This window comes from Scyliorhinus torazame, chromosome 1 (genome assembly GCF_047496885.1).
Source record: "Scyliorhinus torazame isolate Kashiwa2021f chromosome 1, sScyTor2.1, whole genome shotgun sequence".
Lineage (NCBI taxonomy): Eukaryota > Metazoa > Chordata > Chondrichthyes > Carcharhiniformes > Scyliorhinidae > Scyliorhinus > Scyliorhinus torazame.
The window spans coordinates 229245562-229259378 of NC_092707.1; the positions used below are offsets into that span (position 1 = coordinate 229245562).

General features: G+C 44.0%; 1 protein-coding gene across 3 annotated transcripts in view; it reads right to left on the reverse strand.

The window, feature by feature from the left end:
- LOC140419348 (5'-nucleotidase-like) overlaps positions 1–13817 on the reverse strand; it is a 198712-nt gene that overhangs the window by 132152 nt on the left and 52743 nt on the right. For all 3 annotated transcript variants that reach the window (XM_072503236.1, XM_072503232.1, XM_072503223.1), the window contains exons 2-3: positions 12208–12430; positions 11941–12129 (exon numbers count right to left, since the gene is read on the reverse strand). In XM_072503236.1, coding sequence (XP_072359337.1) covers positions 11941–12129; positions 12208–12430 — 412 coding nt within the window. The remainder of the gene's footprint in view (positions 1–11940; positions 12130–12207; positions 12431–13817) is intronic.

Sequence of the window (13817 nt, forward strand, 5' to 3'; positions counted from 1 at the left end):
ATGCGGATGAAGCAAATGAATAAACAGCATCACATTATCACCAGCGGAGAAAACAAACAGTGAACTTTTCAGCATTGGATTTAGGGTTCAATTAATTTTATTGAACCACATTTGACAATTATATATCACTCCAGATTCCTCCAAACAGTACATCCACTCTTGCTCCTTCCCAAATAAAGGTTCTATCGAGATGAAAACAGATTTCAAGAAATATTATGATCAGATTTAAATGATCAGCATGCAACATTTTCTTGTTGAAGGTGTCAATGGGTCAAATCGTTTTGTAAAATAACAAGTGTGTGAATGACGAATCAACCAACAAGCCGAGGAGATGAAGACCTACGTGTGAGTTGCATTTTGAAGCAAGTTATTTTAAATATTTTTAAGGTTAATTGTGTTACTCTGCGAAGCAGGCTTGGGATTGACTGTGTGTGTGTGTGTTAGAATACTGGATCAGACGCCAATTTATGTTAGGATACCGGATGAGAAACCCCAAACAATTTGCAATTTGTCAAACTGTGAGGAAAGTATACTTCACCTCAGGAGTGATGACTCTGAACAATAGGTATCTTTTATGTTAAAACAAACTTTAATTTAAACACAGTATTAACCACATTAATGTCAAAGAAATAGCTTTACAATGAACAGTTAAACAGTTCTTAAATAAAAGGAAAATCTTCAGCTTATGCCCTACAGCTATCACTATATATATTCCAACAAAGCAACACAATGCAGTTCAAAATCCACTCATAAATAAAGTTAGCAATCAGGGTAATGTGCTGTTCTCTGTGCAGACCGTTTGAGAGAGACCCTTTCAGGAACCACCTGAAATCCTATCAGATCAAATCCTATGGCAAAGCTGCCAAAAACTACTGACCTGCCTCCTCCCATTAATTATATCATCTGTATCCCACTGAGATGTCTCATGACATCTTAGTGGGATACAGTCCATCTTAGTGGACTAAATGCCACCCATCATTAATTATCTACATCTGAAGGAACCTCCTTTCTATAAACAATATTTAATTAGCCATCCATATGTAAACAAGTAAATGGTTAAAAGCAATGATTACCCAATCTTTGCAACTTCGTAATCACAGTGTTAGCAGACATACTGCCAGTATGTGTTTGAACCCAGCATTATTAATAACAGTACTGCAACAAAATATATCAATTTTGGCTTGCCCCAACTTTTCAATACAGTCTTCCAAATGAGAAATAGGATTCAAATTTCACTTTCTATCTGCATTGACTTTCCTATAGCCCACACACAATCGTTGCGTTCCATCTGCTTTTGGTACCATCACAACAGGTGAGAGCTGCGACTCACTTCAATGATTTAATTCTTCCGCATGCTTTCTCCTTTTGGACCTGTGCTAATTGTAGTGGATTGAGTCTATCTGAATGTTGCTCAATTGGAATAGAATTTCCTACATCTACATCATGTACTTCCTAGTTTGGTCTCACATATCGCTGTATGTGACTGTAATAACTCTTTCAGATCACTGATTTTCCTCTGGAAGGTAACTCAGTAATTTATCCACATTTTTTCTTGCTTCTTCATTGTCCAATCTAATTTGAGGAATGGCAAATTCAGAATCATGTGGATTTTTCTCTTCTCCCTGAGTTTTAGTGACTAACACATCCTCCTTCTTTCCTTCCCAATAAAAACACTTTTGAGCATATTAACATGACACACTCTGTGAGCTTTCCTTCTATTTTATCAAATAATTGATCTCACTCAATTTCCTTGCAATTCGATAAGGCCCGCTAAATCTTCCTTTTCACCTACCACTGGTACTTTCTACGAGTTACATCTTATCCGCCTCTTTTTTCATCATTATTTTAAATGCTTTCTAGCCAGCTCACCAGCCCTTGTGAATCTCTCCCTCAGGTTTTATACATAGTCCCACAACGTGATTTCAGACTGCTGACTCATCAATTTCCCTTTAATTTATTTAAGTGGTCCTCTTAATTCATGACCAAAAAATCAATTTGAATGGACTGAATTTAGCCAATTCATTAGGTGCATACCTAATTGCAAATAGTACAAATGGAATTCCTTCATCCCACACTGGATAATCCTGACTATAAGACCTCAACATGATTTTTAAAGTTTGGTGCTGCCTTTGTAACACTCCCTACAATTCTGGTTGATACCTTAATGATTTGATGGATAATTTGACTTAAATTGCTTTATTCCTAAGCTATCCATAACTTCCCTGAATAATTTGACATAAAATCGAATCCTTGATCTAATTGGATTTCTTTTGGTAGTTGGTAACGGATTTTAAAAAATCAGTTAACTCCTGTACAATCCTCTTAGCTGTAATATTTTGTAACGTAATGGACTCTGGAAATCATTATGGTCAACAAATACTGATTCCCACTTTTCATATTAGGAAGGGGTCACATGTGGTCAATTAGGACACTAGTAAAAGGTTCCTCAAATACCGGAATGGGCATTAAGGGGGCTGGTTTGATTACCGCTTGAGGTTTTCCTATTACCTGACACATGTGACATTTATAGCAAAATTCAACTACATCCTTATGCAGTCCAGGCCAATAAAAATGTTTGGCATTTACAGCTTAATCAAGGGGATCAGAGGTTATGGGGAGAAGGCAGGAGAATGGGGATGAGAAAATATCAGCCATGATTGAATGGCGGAGCAGACTCGATGGGCCAAGTGGCCTAATTCTGCTCCTATGGTCTTATCTTTTGGAAAAAGACCTTTGGGCTGAAGATCGGTATGGATCTAAACAGGAAGAGAAACCTCGGCAGCACGTTCATCTTGATCGTCTGCACCCTCCCCGCCAGGGAAAGCAGGAGTGCATCCCATCTCCGCAGGTTCTTTTTAACTTCCTCCGTCAGGCTGGTCAGATTCCACTTGTGGATCTGTGTCCAATCATGGACTAGCTGGGTCCCCAGGTAGAGGAGTTTGTTTTGGGCCAGTTTGAATGGTAGCCCCTCCAGCTCTGTCCCTCCCCCGTTCAGGTTCACCGGAATGCCTTGCTCTTGTCCAGGTTGGGTTTGTGCCCAAGGCTCCAAACTCTTCCAGGAGCTTCATGATTGCTTTCAGGCCGTTTTGTGGGCCCGAGACACAGAGGAACAGGCCATCTTCAAAGAGTGAAACTCTGTGCTTTCTGCCTCCTCTTCAGATGCCCCTCCAGCTTTTCGCATCTCACAGAGCGATCGCCAGGGGTTCAATTGTCAGGTTGAACAGAGACGGGTCAGTGGGCATCCCTGCCTTCTGCCTCTGTGCAGCTGGAAGTATTCAGAGCTGGTGGTGTTGGTCGAAACGTTCACTTTGGAAGCGTTGTACAGGAATCTCACCCAGGTGGCGAATCCTGCTCCTAGCCCAAACCGTTCCAGTACCTCAACAAGGTACTTCCACTCGATTCTGTCGAAGGCCTTTTCTATGTCCAAAATAATGATCACCTCTGGTGTTCTCTCCCTGGATGTGGTTATTATTACATTCAGCAGCCACTTGATGTTCGAAGTTAGCTGCCTACCCTTGATAAAGCCTGTCTGGTCCTCTGCGATCACCTCCGGTACACAGTTATTCAGTCTTTTGACCAGGATGTTTGCGTCTATATTGAGCAGCGAAATGGGTCAATATGAAATGCATTCCGTCGGGTCTTTGTCTTTTTTGGGTATTGTGGCCTAGGTTAGCTTTGGAGGCAGAGTGCCCCTCGCTCGTGAGTCTGCGAACATGCCCCATAGATGTGGGGCCAGGATTGGTGAGGATCTTTTCTAGAGGTCCTCCGGGATCCCATGGGTCCCGGCGCCTTCCCCGCCAGCATGGAGCTGATGCTCTCCATGATCTCTTCCAGTCCTATTGGCCTGGTGGAGTTGGTGCACTGCCGGGAGATACGCCGCAGCCCCCCTTCCTGTCTGTCTTCCCATGCTAGCTATCCCTGTTAGTGTCAGCCTCAATGATCTGATGGCTGAACCAGATCAGGTCTAGGGGATTATTGGTGATGTTCAGCCCACATGAAACAAGTGGGATGCAGGGGGTGGGGGTCCAAAGGGTGAGGAGGTGCTAGAGTGGGCGGGGGATGGGGATGGTGGGGGTGCCGGGGTTGGGCATGGTGCATGGGGTGGGTAGGGTGCAGGGGGTGAATGGGGAGCCGAGGCTGGATGGGCTCAGGGGGTGGGTGGGGTTCAGTGGGTGGGATGCCGGGGGTGGGTGGCTTGCCGGGGATGGGCAGGGTACTGGGAGTGGGTGGGGTGCCAGGGGTGGGTAGTGTGCAGGAAGTGGGTGGGGTTCAAATGTGGTGGGTGTTGGCGATGGGGTGGGTTGCAAAGGTGGGTGGGTGTTGGGTTTGGGTGAGGTGCAATGGGTGTGTAGGGTGCAAGGGTGTGTAGGGTGCTGGGGGTGGGCAGGGTGCCGGGGTGGGCGGGATGCAGGGGGTTGGGGGTGCAGCAGGAACATCGGCAGGGGCGCTGAGGGGAGTGGACAAACGGGAAATTCAATACAGCAAAAAAAGGTTCTGAGAGGGTCTGAGGAAATTGTTCAGAATGGCGAGCGAATTTGGTAAGGTCAATCATGAAAAAACATTCGGCAAACTGTTTGGTGGGTCAGTAATTAAGATGGTATAAATTCATGATAATTGCCATAAATGTATCAAGGGATTTGGCAAATTTATTTTATACAAAATATGAAATTTGGCACCACACGCATTGGTGAAAACCAAACACAGCAGGCTGAATTGCCTGTTTGGGTGACTATGAGCGGGATCTCTGTCGGTTGACGCTGGTTGACATTGGAAATGCGATTGGGCAGAGAATCATTTTTTTACGCCAAAATTGTGGTGGGCGTTGTGTTCACGCCAAATCACAATTCTCTGGTACCTCAACAGCGGCGTCAATGCGTTCCACTCCACAAGTACAGTAAATGCTGTTGGCATATCATTATCAGAACTGATCCAGCATTCTCCGGGCCGCCGCCATTCTTCAACTCCACTGGGAGTAATTCCTGTCAGTGCACCGCGAGGTCCACCACATCAGATTCACGGTTGTAGAGACGACAAATGAACTGCACCCACATGATTCCCAGCTGCGGGGTCCAGAGAATCATGGGATGGTGGACATAAGGCACAAAATGGATGCAAATGGGTCATTAAGACCCTTTTGCATTTGTCTCCATGGCATGCGGCATGGAGCCCAGTCACACCGCCATCAGTGGTCGGGCGCTTGCCCTGATGCCCAATTCTATGTTACCTCGAGGAATGCATTCTGGCTGTCCTGGGGATGAAGAATCCCACTCAACAACTTGAAAAAATTAATTGACTAAATATTTGAGGGAAAGCTCAGGTGAACTAAAGAGGACCAAAAGTTCTCTCTGAGGCTGTCCACATATTTTAGGCAACTGCTGACTTTGGGGCTCTAGCTCAGTGGGCTAAACAGCTGGTTTGTGATGCAGAACAAGGCCAGCGCGCGGGTTCAATTCCCGTACTGGCTGAGAATTCTGAATTCTCCGTCCGTGTATCCGAACAGGCACCGGAATGTGACGACGAGGGGCTTTTCACAGTAATTTCTTACTTGTGACAATAAAAGATTATTATTATTAAGGACCCTCGCCTCCTCCCATCTCAGAGAAGATATTGAAAATTTGGATATTGGGCAGCCAATTCTCTGACCGTGCGTCACGGAGCCACCATTTTCTTCCACTGGGCAAGGTGGCCCCACTTCGAATGCAGTGCTTGAAGATCTACTGACCACAACATTTCAACTAACGTTGAATTGAGCTCACAACAGAGAGAAGATCGAGGTGCAATTGGTTGACATTTGTCATGTGTGAGTACCTTTAAGAAATGGGTGTTTAAGAAATGTACCTTTTAGAAATGGGTGTTTATCAGTGATGTCAGTGTGGGTGGAGCTGGGCTGTCGGTCAGCTTTTACTTTCGTTTTAGGCTGTTTGCTACAGGGTGTGTTTTAGTTTTGTTTTCAGAGCTGGATAGCTGCAGTCACAGCCAAAAGGTGTATTAGTCTCTCTCTCTGTAATCTAAAGACTGTAAATCGATCCTTTGGTGATTTAAAACTAATAACTGCTCTCAATAGTGGCTTTAACCTGATGTGCTTCTGTTAAAAGTTTTTTTTAAAAGTCTTATGGATGTTAAAAGGACAGCTTAAGGATTACTTAGTGTTGTAATCTTTGGGGAATGTATTTGAATTAATGATTGCTAAGATGTTCACTGTATGTTTTTAAAAGATTAACTTGAGTTCATAGAATAAACATTGTTTTGCTTTAAAAAATACTTTTCCATTTCTGCTGTACCACTACTGTAGAGTGGGCCGTGTGCTCCCCATACCACAGTCTATCAAAAGTTGTGGGTCAGGTGAACTCCATGATACACTTTGGGGTTCTCTAAATCCTGGCCCAGAACAAATTGGGGGCTCGAGGGGGATAAATGTCTATCTATTGAATTGGCTTAGTGAACTTAAAGACAGTGAGGGGTGCTTTTCAGGTGTGGTTTTTTATTTAAGTATGGAGTGTGTTGTGGACAATGGCTCTTCAGAGGCTCTGAAGGTTTTGGGGGTGGAGACAGTCACACGCAGTACCTTGTGGACAGAGACTAAAAACAGATTTTTAGATTTGCCAAAAACATTGCAGTTAACATTACCTGACAAAATGCGGAAAGATGAGGTACTTACCGCGGTAGCTGAGCATTTAAAGTTGCCTTTGTACAGTTTGACTCATTAGAAATGGCAAAATTCAGTTGCCGATTAAGCAACTTGAACATGAAAAGGAATTAAAGCAGCTTGAATATGCAATGAGAGAAAAAGAAAGAGAAAGCGAGATACAGATCGGGGAAAAAGAAAAGGAGAGAGAAGAAAGAAACAATGAAAGAATAACCCTAGCAGAACAAAATGAAAGAGATGGAGAGGAAAAGGAAAAAGAGAGAGTTTGAACTTCAGAAAATGGCTATGAAACATAACAGACAGCTAAAATTGGCAGACGTAAAGGGAAACGTACAGTTGGAGGATAGTGAGAAAGAGCATCATAGTTGAGGGCTTGGTGGGGATCTATTTAAATATGTCCAAGCTTTGCCAAGGTTTGATGAGAAGGAGGTAGAAGCCTTTTTCATTTCATTTGAGAAGGTAGCTGAACAAATGAAATGGCCACAGGACATGTGGGTATTACTGATTCAAACAAAGCTGGTAGGTAGGGCTAGTGAAGTGTTTTCATCACTACTGGAGGAGGTATCTGAGTCGTATAAGGAGGTGAAAAAAATCCATCTTGGGAGCATATGAACTGTTTGTTAAAGTGGCAAAGGAAAGCCCAAGTGAAGTGAAGGAGGTGCAAATGATTGTACAGCCTGATCAAGAGGTGATTGATAAGAAGGTACCAGATCTCTTTAAAGAATTTACTTGTGTGGGTAAAGTTTACTCATGTGTATCAGGAGGAGCAGGTAAAGAAGTCACAATTTTAAGAGATACGAGAGATAGTCAATCTTTAATGGTAAGAGATGAGGAGTTATGTAGTTAGGGAAGAATATTGCCAGAAAAGGTGGCAATATATGGAATTCAGGATGAGAGGAGTAGTGTTCCATTATATAAGGTAAGGTTGGAAAGTCCAGTGAAGAGTGGTGAAGTGGTAGTGGGAGTAATAGAGAAACTATCTTGTCCAGGAATACAGTTTATCTTGGATAATGATATAGCTGGACCGCAGGTGGGAGTGATTCCTATTGTGGTTGATAAGCCAGTGGAAAATCAGACAAGTGAATGTTGAAGGACGAATATCCTGAGATTTTTCCGGATTGTGTAGTAACAAGGTCGCAAAGTCACAGGTTAAGACAAGAGGACTAATCAAAGAGTGAAGATGAAGTTGAAGTGCAATTATCAGAAAGGATTTTTGATCAGATGGTTGAAAAAGAACATGAACAGGTGGAGGATGAAGCGGATATTTTTAGTTCAGAAGAATTGGCGGAGTTACAACAAAGATATAGAAATAAAACGGATGCATCAGAAAGCATATAAGGAAGAGGAATCTGAGTGTATACCAGAGTGTTATTACCGTAAAAGTAATGTCGTGATGGGAATGTCTTGGGCAGCACAGTAGCATTGTGGATAGCACAATTGCTTCACAGCTCCAGGGTCCCAGGTTCGATTCCGGCTTGGGTCACTGTGTGGAGTCTGCACATTCTCCCCGTGTGTGCATGGGTTTCCTCCGGGTGCTCCGGTTTCCTCCCACAGTCCAAAGATGTGCAGGTTAGGTGGCTTGGCCATGATAAATTGCCCTTAGTGTCCAAAATTGCCCTTAGTGTTGGGTGGGGTTATTGGGTTATGGGGATAGGGTGGAGGTGTTGACCTTGGGAAGGGTGCTCTTTCCAAGAGCCGGTGCAGTCTCGATGGGCCGAATGGCCTCCTTCTGCACTGTAAATTCTATGTTAAAAATGGAGACCTTTACATATGCAGGCAGCTGAAAAGTGGGCAGATGTTCATCAAGTAGTATTGCCGGTAGGGTATAGAAAGGAGGTGTTGCGAGTTGCACATGAGGCACTGTGCTAAACTGGGGCTGTTAAGCACAGGGCTAAATCGCTGGCTTTGAAAGCAGACCAAGGCAGGCCAGCAGCACGGTTCAATTCCCGTAACAGCCTCCCCGAACAGGCGCCGGAATGTGGCGACTAGGGTTTTTTCACAGTAACTTCATTTGAAGCCTACTTGTGACAATAAGCAATTTTCATTTTCATTTCATTTCAGTGGGAGGTCATTTGGGAATAAGGAAAACTCAAGCTAAAATCCAGAATCATTTTTATTGGCCTGGACTACATAAAGATGTAGTTAAGTTTTGTCAATCATGTCACACATGTCAAGTGATAGGGAAACCTCAAGCAGTGATAAAACCAGCACCCTTAATACCCATTCCAGCATTTGAGGAACCTTTTACAATGGTTCTAATTGATTGCGTAGGACCGCTTCCTAAAATGAAAAGTGGGAATCAATATCTTTTGACTATAATGGATGTGTCTACTAGGTTTCCAGAGGCCATTCCAGTACGCAATATTACAGCTAAAAAGATTGTGGAGGAGTTACTTAAATTCTTTACTAGATATGGACTACCCGCAGAAATACAATCGGATCAAGGATCAAATTTTACCTCAAGGTTATTCAAAGAAGTTATGGATAGTTTAGGCATAAAACAATTTAAATCAACTGCATACCATCCAGAATCGCAGGGAGCTTTTGAAAGGTGGCATCAGACATTAAAGACAATGTTGAGGGCTTATTGTCACGATTATCCAGAGGATTGGGATAAAGAAATTCCATTTGTACTGTTTACAATTAGGGATGCACCTAATGAGTCAACTAAATTCAGTCCTTTTGAACAAATCTTTGGTCATGAGGTAAGAGGACCACTTAAATTGATTAAGGAAAAATTGGTGAGTGAGAAATCGGAAATGACATTATTGGATTACGTGTCAAATTTTAGGGAAATATTAAATAGAGCAGGTGAATTGGCTAGACAACATTTGAAAGTTGCACAAAATGTGATGAAACACCAGGAGATGAAAGAAGAGGGGGAAGCGCTGGTAGAGGAGCTGAAGGGTAAATGGGAGGAGGAGCTGGGGGAGGAGATTGAGAAAGGTCTGTGGGCTGATGCCCTAGGTAGGGTTAATTCCTCCTCCTCGTGTGCCAGGCTCAGCCTGATACAATTTAAGGTGGTCCACAGAGTGCACTTGATGGGGGCCAGGTTGAGTAGGTTCTTTGGGGTAGAGGGCAGATGTGGAAGGTGCTCAGGGAGCCCGGCGAACCATGTCCATATGTTTTGGTCATGCCCGGCACTGGTGAGGTTCTGGAGAGGAGTGGCGGGAGCAATATCTCAGGTGGTGAAAGTCCGGGTCAAGCCAAGCTGGGGGCTAGCAATATTTGGAGTAGTGGACGAGCCGGGAGTGCAGGAGGCGAAAGAGGCCGGTATTCTGGCCTTTGTGTCCCGAGTAGCCCGGCGACGGATCTTGCTAATTTGGAAGGAGGCAAAGCCCCCCAGCGTGGAGGCCTGGATAAACGATATGGCTGGGTTCATAAAGCTGGAGAGGATTAAGTTTGCCTTGAGACGGTCTGCGCAGGGGTTCTACAGGCGGTGGCAATCGTTTCTAGACTATCTCGCGGAGTGTTAGAGGAAGGTCGGTCAGCAGCAGCAGCAACCCGGGGGGGGGGACGGGACATCCTGGGAAGGGGGGGGGGGCGGAGGGGGGGAGAACGGGGGATTGCTTGGGGGGAGGTGGATGAGCAAGAGATAACATGAAGGGTTGGGGAAACTGGCACGTGTGGGAGAGAGCCAGTGTACAAAGCTATGTAAATATACCATTTTGCCATGTATATATCTTGCTCAGTGCAGTTTCTTGTTATTTTGTTACCGGGGGGGGGGTTATTGTTTGTAAGAGAGAAAAATTGTGTTAAAAAACTTTAATAAATATATATTTAAAAAAAAAATGTGATGAAACGGGTCGCGGACAAGAAATCTAGAGTTCGTAGTTTTGCCAGTGGAGATAAAGTTTTAGTGTTGTTACCAGAGGTAGGTGAACCTTCAAAAGCTAGGTTTTGTGGACCGTATCAGATTGAAAGGAAATTAAGTGAGGTGAATTATGTGGTAAAAACACCAGATAGAAGGAAGACTCACCGAGTGTGTCATGTGAATATGCTTAAAAGGTATTTTTAAAGGGAAGGAGAGAAAAAGGAGGAGGTTTTAATGATTCTAACTCAAAGTGACGAACCAAATCCAGATGGCTGTGAATTTGACATACCTCAAATTAAATTGGAAAACGAGGATGTTCTTAAAAATTGGGATAAATTGTTGAGTAACCTTCCAGGGGAAAAACAAACTGACCTGAAAGAGTTATTGATATCACGTGGGCATGTTTGTAGAGATAAATTGGGAAGTACTAAAATGGCTATACATGATGTAGATGTGGGAAATGCTGTTCCAATCAAACAACATCCATATAGACTTAACCCTTTAAAATTGGCACAGGTTAATAAAGAGATGGAGAGTATGTTTAAAAATGGCATAATTGAAGTGGGTTGCAGCCAGTGGAGCTCACCCATAGTGATGGTACCTAAACCAGTCGGTACCCAACGGCTGTGTGTAGACTATAGAAAGTTTAATGCAGTTACAAGAACGGACTCTTATCCTATCCCACGTTTGGAGGATTGCATTGAGAAAGTGGGACAATCAGCTTTTATTTCCAAATTGGATTTACTTAAAGGTTACTGGCAGGTACCTTTATCCGAAAGGGCAAAGGAGATTTCAGCTTTTCTGACTCCAGATGGTATATACCAATTCGAAGTTATGCCATTTGGCATGAAAAATGCCCCAGCAACATTTCAACGGTTAACTAACAAAGTCGTTTCTGGATTACCCAATTGTGCAGTATACATCGACGATCTGGTAATTTTCAGCCAGACATGGAAAGAACATTTAAAACATCTGATGGAGTTATTCGATTGACTTCAGGAGGCAGGTTTGGTGATAAAACTGGCCAAAAGTGAATTTGGAAAAGCCCAAGTCACTTTCCTTGGCCATACAATCGGACAGGGTCAAATGGTTGTGGGTCAGGTGAACTCCATGATACTCTTTGGGGTTCTCTAAACCCTGGCCCATAACTCATTCAAATCAAGGCGTTATGTGGAATGTGTAATTTGAAGATTCCTTTGTGCATGAGCTTTTGTTCCAGAGTGATTTGTTATCGTCTGGAGAGCACTGTCTGAAATAGCGATGAAAGGAGATTCATTACTAACCATCAAAAGAGAATTTGTTTTAATCTTGAAGGTGAATTATTTGCTGCTCTGTGGGGAATGAGTATGAATGAGAATGGGACTAATTAGTAGCTCTTTCAAACAGCTGACACATGGACAATGGACAAAATGGCCTCCTGCTGTGCTGTGAGATTCTAGAATTCTGGTACACCTGACAGAGAGTTGGCTGAGACGTTTACCTGTGTAAAGAAAAGTGTTGGTATGTCCTCCCACGACAACATCGACCCCTCTCACTTTCTTTGCAATTTCTTTGTCCGTCTCGAATCCTGCATGACCCAGGGCGATAATCTTGTTAACCCCCAGAACTGTGAGCTTGTCAACTTCCCGCTGCACGGCTTCAACTTCATCCTCGAAGATTAGATGGGGCCCTGGAATATATTTTTAAAAGTTGGTGTCCATTTCAAAGCTCCACAACACAGTGAACCTCAGCTTCAATCAGTACCTACCTGGACTTGAAAGTATTGGGGTTTCTTTGGTGGTGTATCCAACCACACCAATCTTCTGCCCATTGACAGTCAGGATCTTAAAAGGATGGTAGTAGCCGGAGATCTGTGGTGATAACTGTTGATCTGCTTTGATATTCGCACTCAGCACTGGGAAAGAAACTTTCTGAAGAAAGGGGCCCAAGAGGCCGTCCACCCCATTGTCAAATTCATGATTCCCCAGAGCCTGAAGAACACAACAACAGTCAAGTCACAAAGTTAAAACAAGAGCAAAAACATTCAGGGCAGCAAAACTCTTCAGTCTGTGGAACTGAATTCAGTCTGATTCTAACTTCCTGTATGACTACAGGCAGGATTTTCCTGCCCTTCCTGCTGGAGGGATTTTCCCATCCCGCCGAAGACCACCCACTGTGATGAACGATGCACTCGCAGGCATAGTAAATGGCCATTGACTTTGAAGTGTCTTGAAGATCCCGTCGACGGTCAATGAACAGCTGCATCCACCACCGGAACCCCCCCTATGGCCTACATTGCTCAATCTGCTCATGTTAAACAGCCGGTGTAAATGGGGATTGAGTGTAAAATCTGTTTAAATTATATAAGACCATAAAACCATAAGACATAGGAGCAGAATTAGGCCGCTCGGCCCATCGAGTCAGCTCCGCCATTCAATCATGGCTGATATTTTTCTCATCCCCATTCTCCTGCCTTCTCCCCATAACCCCCGATCCCCTTATTGATCAAAAACCTATCTGTCTCAGTCTTAAAGAGACTCCGTGATTTGGCCTCCACAGCCTTCTGCGGCAAAGAGTTCCACAGATTCACCACCCTCTGGCTGAAGAAATTCCTCCTCATCTCTGTTTTAAAGGATCGTCCCTTTTATCTGAGATTGTGTCTTCTGGTTCTAGTTTTTCCTACAAGTGGAAACATTCTCTCAATGTCCACTCTATCCAGGCCACGCAGTTTCCCGTAAGTTTCAATAAAATCCCCCCTCGTTCTTCTAAACCTCAACAAGTACAGACCCAGAGTCCTCAACCGTTCCTCGTGAGACAAGCTTAGTTTTTCAATTAATCATGAACAGAGCAAACTAGAAGGGGAATAAACTAGCTTTCGTGTGGTGACACCATAGGTTCTGGCCAAGGTGACATATAAGGATGAATCCTCCTGGCCTGTCAGCAGTGGGGAGCTAGGCAGATGGGGGAACTGAGAAGAGTTGAATCGGTTAGGATTATATCGCTGGATTTAAGAAGAATGAGGGGGGTCTCATAGAAGCCTATAAAATTCTAACAGGACTAGACAGGGTAGACACAGGAAGAATGTTCCCAATGGTGGGTGTGTCCAGAACCAGGGTCACAGTCTGAGGATTCAGGGTAGACTATTTAGGACAGAGATGAGGAGAAATTTCTTCACCCAGAGAATGGTTGGTCTGTGGAATTCATTACCACAGGAAGTAGTTGAGGCCAGAACATTGTGGGCGGGATTCTCCGCTGGCAGGATCCTCTGTTTTACTGGCAGCGTACTCACACCCATGAATTTTCCGACGGTGTAGGGGTGGCCACAATGGGAAACACCATTGGCCGGCTTCTGGGACTGGGACACTGGCGCTGCTGGTG